The sequence below is a fragment of the Protomyctophum parallelum genome (genome assembly GCF_964188405.1).
Source record: "Protomyctophum parallelum genome assembly, chromosome: 3".
NCBI classification, from domain to species: Eukaryota; Metazoa; Chordata; class Actinopteri; order Myctophiformes; family Myctophidae; genus Protomyctophum; species Protomyctophum parallelum.
This window is the reverse complement of record NC_139698.1, coordinates 47,755,049-47,765,027: the sequence shown is the minus strand read 5'-3', so window position 1 is coordinate 47,765,027 and position 9,979 is coordinate 47,755,049. Positions and strand designations below refer to the sequence as shown.

The 9,979-nt window shown below is 43.1% G+C and overlaps 1 protein-coding gene across 2 annotated transcripts; it reads left to right on the top strand.

Annotated features, from left to right (window-relative positions):
• Nucleotides 1-2,238: 2,238 nt before the first annotated feature.
• On the top strand, nucleotides 2,239-9,586 carry glipr2l (GLI pathogenesis-related 2, like; the record flags this gene model as incomplete). Of its 2 annotated transcripts, XM_083760348.1 has the most annotated exons (5): nucleotides 2,239-2,494; nucleotides 4,606-4,714; nucleotides 6,343-6,446; nucleotides 7,781-7,858; nucleotides 8,922-9,586. In XM_083760348.1, exons 1-5 carry the CDS (start codon nucleotides 2,482-2,484, stop codon nucleotides 9,089-9,091), a joined length of 474 nt encoding a protein of 157 aa, XP_083616474.1. In that variant the 5' UTR covers nucleotides 2,239-2,481. The 2 variants fall into 2 exon arrangements, with proteins under 2 accessions (XP_083616474.1, XP_083616475.1); XM_083760349.1 differs by lacking the exon at nucleotides 7,781-7,858 and having other exon boundaries at nucleotides 8,922-9,091.
• Between the last annotated feature and the right edge of the window lie 393 nt (nucleotides 9,587-9,979).

Here is a 9,979-nt window from a genome sequence, read left to right as displayed (position 1 = left end):
CCATCTTGTGGGTGACAAGTAAACTGCAGGTCATATGATTTCCTACTTAGTTTTGCTTCCTGCTTCCAGAAAGAAATCACGCCTTACAGACACACCTTTTTCATGTTTTACGTCATTACTCTACTGGTGAACTGGTGATGTAAAAGATTGCAGTTGCAGCAGGATAGCACATATCATATGGGTATGATGCACATCATAGAGACACATGGATGAAAACAAAATCTCTTTTCTGCTGCATGTCACAAGACGTAATATTTTGAGAGGTCAAAAGATATTTTTGTAAAAAAAAAAAAAAATTGGTAACAGATTTGGGTACGTGCCTGTTATGCTTACTATATAAAACATGCTCTGTGACACTAGGGCCTGATGTGATAGGGCGTCACATTCCATGTGACACTAGGGCCTGATGTGATAGGGCGTCACATTCCATCATAGTCCGCCAGTCGGGGTTGTGGAGCGGGAAATTTGGTAGATAGTCTTTTTTATTGGCCTAAAATATTGTCTATAGGCCTATACATACATTCATGAATCACTTGCTGACCGGCTGTCAGTATTGAGCTATTTTTTTTATAGGGGTTTCTTTTGACCCTATACCATTAAGGCAAAAATGTCAAACTTTCCTGATGCTTTAAGTAATAATAATAATAATAATAAAACTTTATTTGTATAGCATGACATGAAATGCAGCTCAAAGTGCTTTACAGAACAATGGAGAATAAAAGAAAAGCAAGGCAACGACATTTAAAAAACAAGCAGTAATGCAATACAGTGAGGACATGAATAACAAAATAAATAAAAAATAAATGATCAATTAAAAGCAATGTTGTAGAAGTGGGTCATGAGCTGAGCTTTAAAAATGTCTACAGAGGCTGCCTGACGAAGGTACAGTGGGAGCTTGTTCCATGCCGGCGGCCCGTAGAAGCAAAAAGCTGCTTCCCCGTATTTTTTTGTTGCCATTTTTTTAGGCAAAGCGAGCAGGCCAGCAGTGGAAGACCTTAGGGGGCGGTTTGGGACATATTTAGGCAGGCAGTCATGTAGGTAGCATGTAACATGTCACACTAGGGGGTTTTCATGATTCTGAATCCATTCCAAGTTAGTTAGCATTAGTTTGGCACAAAAAACACTCCTTGGGCTAAAAACAGCCATAGCCACTTGCCCACATGTACTGTACTAGGGATGTGCCGATGAGACAGTTTGGCCCATATCGATATCCGATATAATTAATTGCCGTTATGGCCGATAACCGATATTACCGATGTCAATATTTTATCTCATTCTGTATTAAGAAAATAAGTTTAGTCCATTCTAAAAAGTCCATGTAACAGGGTATCTGCACTCCATGCAGGCTTACGCAAGTCAGATTGAATTTAAATACCTTTATATTTAATATTGTGAGCTTGTAGATCTGTTCAAGCTGTTACTTTGAGCTTGTTTATCTGTAAAGACAGATCGGTCTGATTGATTAATCGAACTGAAACAACTAGAATTGGCCGATACCGATGTCTTTGCCGATTAATCTCCCATCACTACTCAGTACTGACAGCCGGTCAGCAAGTGGATTCATGAATATATAGACAATATTTTATGCCAATAAAAAAAGACTATAGAGTATACAAAATGTTCCACTTTAAACAAAAGTGCCGGGACTATCAAGTCAATATCTTGACAAACAGACAGACAGACAGAGAGACAGACAGACAGACAGAGACAGACGTCTCCTTATTGTATTCTGGTTTGTATAGAAGATGAACATAAAGTGTGAATAGGTGAACATAAAGTCAAAATACTAGATCTACAAGCTCACAACATTTGGCATTGTGACATGTTCTGGCCTTGTAGATCCGCTATTTTCACCAAGTCAGTTTAGGCCCTGGGGGACCCTTATATATGGGACTTAAGTGGTTCCATGTGTTACAAGCAGAGATTGGCCATCATCCCAACTAAAGTGACTAAAGCATTACTGTGCAACTGTTGCCTATAGCCACCAAATTACACAGTATCAGGGATTCTCAGGCCCATATAAGGACATGTCTAACAGAGATGATGTCATCAGAACCAGATGCTGCTTGGGGCTCCCCCTTTCAGTTACAAGAATGTGTAGTCAAGTCGTAGACTTTGACTGAGTGAGCAAAGGGTGTGTACTCTCATCTGCTCCACAAAGATAGACAGTTACGGTGTGTGTGTGTGTGTGTGTGTGTGTGTGTGTTGGGGGTTGGGGGTAAACGGGGTGGAGGAACAATACAAGAGAGAACAGGAAAACACAGGAAGAGTGAAGTGAAAGAGAGGGTTAGCACTTAGCAGCATAGTTGGGCTAAATGGGAAGGTTGGGGCAGCGTGCTAAACGCTGAGGAGGAGATTATTACCATCAGCAGCTGTTCCACAGCGTCAGGCTCAGCCATTAGAGGGACAGAATAACAGAGAAAGGACGAGAGAGAGAGAGAGAGAGAGAGCGCGAGCGAGCGAGCGAGCTGAGACAGCAGCATGGGAAAGTCAGGTAAGTGGAAACTGTTCTGCCACGACTAACTCTGATTGCATTCATTTGGCCTCAGCAAGAACTTTGACCCCAGAAACTGTGTGTGTGTGTGTGTGTGTGTGTGTGTGTGTGTGTGTGTGTGTGCGTGCGTGTGTATGTGTGTGTGCGAGCTGCGTGTGTGCGCGCGCATGCGTGCGTTTGTGAACTCGATCAGCTCGTTTTGCCTGTATTGAGGAAGGGATACTGTGTTTATACTTAACGTTGCCTAGGAGGGTTCATGTAAGTAAATTCCTTCCCTGTTGTTTCTTGTGACAGTCTTGTCATTCATTATGACTCAGTCACCACGTTCCTCTCACTCTGTGTGAAGGGCTCTTAATAAAAACTAGACATGTACTTATCAACTGCTATAAGGATCGACTGACTCACACTAGACAATCTTAAAGAAAGTTTGCAGATAAACAGCATTTTCCCATTCATCGCAAACAGTAGTTGATCTTTGAAAGGGAGACGGCAGTGGGAGCAGAAGTATAAGATAGTTACAGCCATGATGGATGATTACACCCAGGGCCGTGTGGGCGTTTCACAGACGGTTTGATTGACAGCTCCCTGCAGTCACAATCCCGTTAGTTTTGTAGCACTTCTAAGGACAGTTCAATGTATCATTCCTATTGGCCCATACAGTAGAAATGAGTAGATCAGTGGGAATCTGGATCCAGGGTCCCTCAGGTCTCTTGAGTGGGGTTCCAAATGGACCCGTACAGGTCTGTAACTCCCAGAGTGTACAAATGGAACCAAATGGACTCTTACGCCCAATTTGGTTACAGAAGTCCTTGAAATTAGAAAGTGTGAGAGCCACTGCATGCAGACAGTAGATTTGTGTGTGTGTGTGTGTGTGTGTGTGTGTGTGTGTGTGTGTGTGTGTGTGTGTGTGTGTGTGTGTGTGTGTCACAATCGGTCTATTGTAAGCGTGGGTCGCCATGAGACACATGAATAGACCTGTGAGTGATAGGCACCAGTTTGTTGTATAGTGTGCGTGTGCTTCTTGGTTGTATGCATGCCTGTGTATTGGTGGCACAGACTGTGTGTGTGTGGGGGGGGGGGGGGGTGGATTCTGGAGACGCATCATTATCTGTTTTTCGCTCCATCATATCTCTCTAACTGTGGTCTCTCTCTCTCTCTCTTATCTCTTTCTTAAAACGCTTAACTAGTTTGGATTTGATTTGATCTAATTTCTCTTACATTTGGGAACGCATCCGACTCATGGAAAGAATAAGAGCATGGGGGAGCTATTTTTACACATGTAAGTAATGATTCAGACAAATTAACTGTACAGCTTGCATATGACAACAGTCAACATAGTTAGTTATTGAGGATCAGAGGGGAATAGATAAACTCAGGATAGATGCTAATGTTTCACCTTGCTTTAAGAAGTGAGATTCTGTCTCAACCTCTCCCTGATTACAAAGTCAACACAGCGTGGTATGGTAGCCATCTCAGCATGATGCTGTGTCCATTCTGCCTGTACATTGTCTCTATGTCAGTCAGTGGTTCTCAACTCTCTCTGGATCAGGGTCCACTTAGACATTTCAATAGCGTTTGCAGCCCACCCATCTGACCACTTAACCTCTTGAGTGCATTTCCAGAGCATGTTCATTTAAACGATCAATCAATCAATTGTGTTTCCGGCTTGGATCAATGAAACTAATGTAGTATAGTACCAAAATGAAATCAAATTTGTATTCTATGATATCAAAACATTTTACTTTATGGCAATTATTTTGGGGCCCACTTGTAATATCCTCACAGCCCACCATAGGTCCCTGACCAGAGGTTGAGAGGTTTTCTTTTTCTCCCCCCACCACCCTACTTGACCCTGTTTAGGGTCAAATAGAGTCCTGATTGACTTTGTGAGGTTTCGTTCCCACATTTGATATAATATAATTTTGAATGTGGCAGATTGATTGCTGTCTGTCTGTCCTGAATGTTGGTGATCTCTCTGTGAACTATTAAGTATTTACTATTTTCTCTTGCACAATTGCTGCATGCAAGAATTCCAACAGATGTTTTACTCATTTGGTGTAATCCTGGATGGTTAATGGACCTCTCTCTCTCTCTCTCTCTCTATCTCTCAGCATCAAAGCAGTTCTCTGATGAGTTGTTGCACGTTCATAATGACTACAGGAAGAATCATCAGGCTCCTCCGCTCAAAATGAGCCGCAAGCTGAGCAGAGAGGCTGCACGGTGGGCACACACACACACACACACACACACACACACACACACACACACACACACACACACACACACACACACACACACACACACACACACACACACACACACACACACACACAGGAAAAGTAACAGCTCAGTTAACAATCATTTCACATAATGTTGAGTGTCCAATCGCTCAGGACAACAGTCATAGTTTAAAAGCTTACGCCGCCTAATGCATTAACTGCTAAACACACAAGTGGGCTCATCTGTCCTGTCATAAACATTACACGGTAAATGTGTCTGGTGCTGCCAATTAAGGAGTCATTATCATAATATCATTCCACTCTGAACTTGATGAATTGATAGACTGTGTTTCACACCTCATATACTAACAAACGTTGCCAAACAAACTCCCTGAGCTCATTGGTTCAGAATGCCATTCACCCGCGTGAGTGAGTCCAGAGACACAGAGCTGTTGACAGCGAGCAGAGCTGCTGCCATTTTGTGAATGGGGAACATGACTGTTTACAGTAAAGTGTTTACACTGGCTGTTCTGGAAGAGAAACTAAGTTAATCCACACCTGATAAACCAGGCCACTGTTTACGAGAACATGCACATACACAGTGAAATCCTCAGTGCACAATGTTAATGTAACTCTTTAGTGTGTACAAATAGACCTGAAAAGGTCCATTGGACATTAAATGAATACTGAGGATTTTACAGTGCACTGCGTTATGTTGTGTCGAGGAGACAGAATTTCAATTGAACCTTCAAAGAAGTGATTGATTGTTTAATCAATCAATCATTCAAAATATCAGGTACAGTAATTCATATCCTAATCCTGTTTTTAAGTGATTAAACTATCTGAGCATAATTATAACGCTGCTAATAACTCAAATAATACACAACAAACACTAGTGATTTCAAATCTAATTTTAAAATGAGCTTTGCCATTAGAAACACATCTTTCACAGACCCTAAAGAGCGTGACTGCACTCAAGCGTGTAAGTAAGACATAATTACAAAGACGTGGATAGCTGTTTCTGCCTGCCTCTGTTGAGCAGAGGTTACAAAGGCTCAGGATTCCTCCCTATCAATTCTAATGCATGAGTTCGGGGGAATTTTATTTGTGAGCTACAGTAGATCCAAATGTGCTCTACTATAGAGCGTCGCAGTCCCGACCCCTTTCATGACGACGACAGGCCCAGGAAATAATTATAAAGTATTTATTTAAAGACCTTTAAAGCCTCAAATTAGATGTAGTGCCCCTCAGGGCACAGGTCTCCACCAGGGCAGGTCAAATTGTGGCCTCCTGGTGGCGCTATAATAGGCCAATGTGAAAAGGGTGCCATTTCTTGCCTTGGATGGCAATCGGAATGTGTGTGTGAATGGGTGAATGTAATGCACTGTAAATGTAAAGCGCCTTGGATAAAGGCGCTATATAAATGCACCATTTACCATTTACGATGCTGTCGCGTGCTGAAAATAGTCGATTTACAAGCTTACTACGTGTCACGTTGTGACCCATACTCATCTGCTATTTTTAACTCCTGGCGTTGATCGTGTGTGTGCGTGCGTGTGTGTGTGTGTGTGTGTGTGTGTGTGTGTGTGTGTGTGTGTGTGGGGCGCGTGGCGTGATCTGCGCATGTAGGTATGCAGAGAGTCTGGCCAGTACACGCATCCTGAAACACAGCGTGGAGTCTAGCAGGGGCAGTTGTGGAGAGAATCTGGCCTGGGCCTCTTACGACCAACCAGGTACACACACACACACACACACACACACACACGCACCCGCATACATATCACTTAATGAGTGGAATGGAATATCTGGTGTGACTGTGAACATACACTTCACTGCATGTTGAGATGGCATAATCTCTCACAATGGTACTAAATAGGTCATGTGTATCACACACATACTGCAGACTGGCCATACAGACAGACAAGACAGGCCCCCCGCTTCGAATGCCATCAACCCATAATCACCAGTAGGTTACTCATCAAGACCATGCAATTAATATTTAGGCTGACAACAACAACAACGTCTCCGCTCCATTAAAGCCTACTGGCTTACTACGAGCCTACTACGAGCTCACATCACAGACTGTGACTCTGTGCTTGAAAGTTGACAATTTATGGCCGTGTTTCCCAAACAGTGGGTCAGGACTCAGGAGCCAGATTTTCCCAAAAAAAATCTCACTTTTTCACGCGTTGTGAGCTTGTAGATCTGCTATTTTCTCTAGTTAAGAGACATTTCTCTTGTGGGAGATGAGCTAAGACGTTTGGGAACCACTGGTGGTCTATGGTGTGGAGCTCACAGTCTAATAACTCACTGCACAACAGCGTGTGGGTCCATGTGATTTATAACTTGTCTCTTACACTGTACGGTAGATTCACAGGAAAGTCCCGAGTGTTAATTTACACACAACAAAGATGGCTTTTACACCTCAAAACACACAATGTAAAGTAGCATTGGATCATACAAAGGGTACTTGTCTATGTGTGTGTATTCATAAAGACATGCCATACATGCAGGGTGGTGTGTTGCACGTACCTGTCCTGCATAAGTGATTGCATCATTCTTTCTTAACCAGTGCATCAGGATGCCAAAAAGTTGTCACGACATGTTGTAACAATATCATAGTGTTAATAGAGAACCTTTAATTCCATGCATGTTAGCTTCATGGTGCACGGCTGAGCTACACCAGGATTTTCAGCGTGCGTTTAGCTCGGTGTTTAGCTCAGTGTTTAGCTCGGTGTTTAGCTCGGTGTAGCTTAGTGTTTAGCTCAGTGTTTAGCTGGGCCGTAAGACTAAATTCAGGACACTGGTCTAGGATAGGAAGGGCAGATTGAACGTGTTTTGTTTTTGTCCAATTTATTTGTAAGCGTAGCACGTTCTAAATGAACATACTTCGCTGATTTTGTAATGAGCCAAGTAAGGTTGTTTTTATGTTATGACACATTGTAAAAACAATGTGTCACATTATGGAAGTGCAGATTGTAAGCTTCCAAAAGGTGTCAAATACAAGCATGCTTACAACGTTGCTTTTAATTGGTGTGTGTGCGTGTGTGCGTTCGTGTGTGCGCAGGAAAGGATGTGGCAGACCGCTGGTACGACGAGGTAAAGCAGTACAACTTCAACCGCCCTGGATTCTCCTCTGGCACTGGTGAGCTTCTACATGTTCAAGAATGCACAATCATGCTCTGTTTATGTGCCTATCTACATAACTCTAGCTATCTGTGTCCATTGATCTTAAAGATTGATCACATTGTTTTCCGTTCCCTGTTCTGTTATTATTCTGTATAGGGTCCCGTTGTATAACAGCATACAATCAGTCTGTGAATCAACACCAATCAAACGTATTTGTGTGTGCATGTGTGTCAGAGTTACTGAGTTACAACCAGGGCTGAGCTAGCAGGCCGGGGGATAAAAGTGTGTCCTACACACCTTGTGTGTGTCCTACACAACCTTTGCACAAGTGCAAAGGTTAAAAAAGTAGTAATGTGTAAGGAATATAGAGTCAGATCAAATGTGAGCAGTATGAGCATGGGTTACAATACAGGTATTGTACAGAATGCTATTGTCTTCTCTAACCCAGTGTCCACAGCAGCTGAAACTCCACATTATGCAGTGGCAGATCATATGAAGGCATTGCATTGTCACAGCCGGGGAACAATCTGGTGAATTCCACGTGATTCTCCTCAGTCCAGTGAATCACACTTGGACTGGTTCCAAAATCTGACTCATGAGAGAGGAATGAACTAAGGATTAATGTAACACTGAGACGTAGGAGAAGAGAGAGAGAGAGATAGAGGAAAGAGAAGCGATGTAAGAGCATGGCGACTGTAAATGTTTAGAGGAGACATCTATCATGTACCATGTACAGTAACGGAATGTGTGTGTGTGTGTGTGTGTGTGTGTGTGTGTGTGTGTGTGTGTGTGTGTGTGTGTGTGTGTGTGTCTGTCTTACTCTTCACTTTCTATCCTCTGCTCGGCTGTGTCTTTCCGTCAGTCTCATCTCTCCATATTTTCTGTCATCATCTTTCCACTTTCCATCTGCCTTTCTCTCTCCCCCTCCACCTTCCCCCCTCGCTCCCTCGGACCCCACCCTCCCTGGTCTCATCAGTTACTGTAGAGATGAAAGAATGTAATGATTATTTTCATTCCAGAATGGAAAATTCTTAATCTCTCTCTCTCTCTCTCTCCCCCACCCCCCTTTCTCTCTCTAGGTCATTTCACGGCAATGGTTTGGAAGAGCACTAAGAAGCTGGGTGTGGGAAAGGCCGTGGCATCAGATGGCTCTTCCTTTGTGGTGGCCAGGTACTTCCCCGCGGGCAACATCACCAACCAAGGACACTTTGAGAGCAATGTGCTCCCAGTTACTGCACCAAGCTCCTAAAGACGGGAGGAAAGACTCTCCTGCCAGTTCAGATCAAAAATGTGCAACTAGTCGTCACGCTGTTTGGTTCCAACTGGAGGTACTTGTTGCATCGCCACACCACCTCAGTATCCTTTCTCTGTACAAAATAGCATTCCGGAAAAAAAAACTCTGATGAGATGATACAGTTTAAGAAGAATTGCAGAGAATAATGTCAGCCCTGGCAGTGTGAACTAAGCCATCTCAGAAGTCTGTTGGCAGATGTTGTCTCGGGAGATTCGTCTCATCGCAAATCTTTCATCTGAACTGGCTTTAAGACCCTGCCCCACTGAGAACTGATTCAGTTACTGCAACTACTGACCATGTTACCGGGCGGGCAGACTGTGTCTCTGGAGTTATATGGTTAGTCACGGGGCTGAGAGACAGAGTCCACCACCAGGACAGACGGTTCCTTTCCCCTCTCCACTGTGCCACTACCACCATCCAGCGTGGCTTTGAAATACGATTTTGGACTTTCGCTTTGAATCACTGTAATTTAAATAGACTGGTTGTTTTCAAATGCACACCTGTGGAGCCAGAACCGATCCAGAACTCTCTACACCTGAGGCTCGGTCAATTAATAATTAGAGAATTTGTTGAATAGAAAACTAGCTGTCTGGGTCCTGAGGAATAGAGTTCAGACTTCAGAGCCATTAATATAGAATGAAAGGTATTCCTAATTTCCTAATTTGAATTTGCTAATATTTTCTTCCCTGTTTTAAATACATTTAGTTTTGACTGTATACTGATAAAAGCATTCCATATACGCCAACGCCTCCTGAGCCAGTATACTGTCACCTTTAGCCAAGTCTATATACATTTCCTGTCCACTATTCATTTGGAGGAGGCCTGTGTCCTGATCAGGGACAT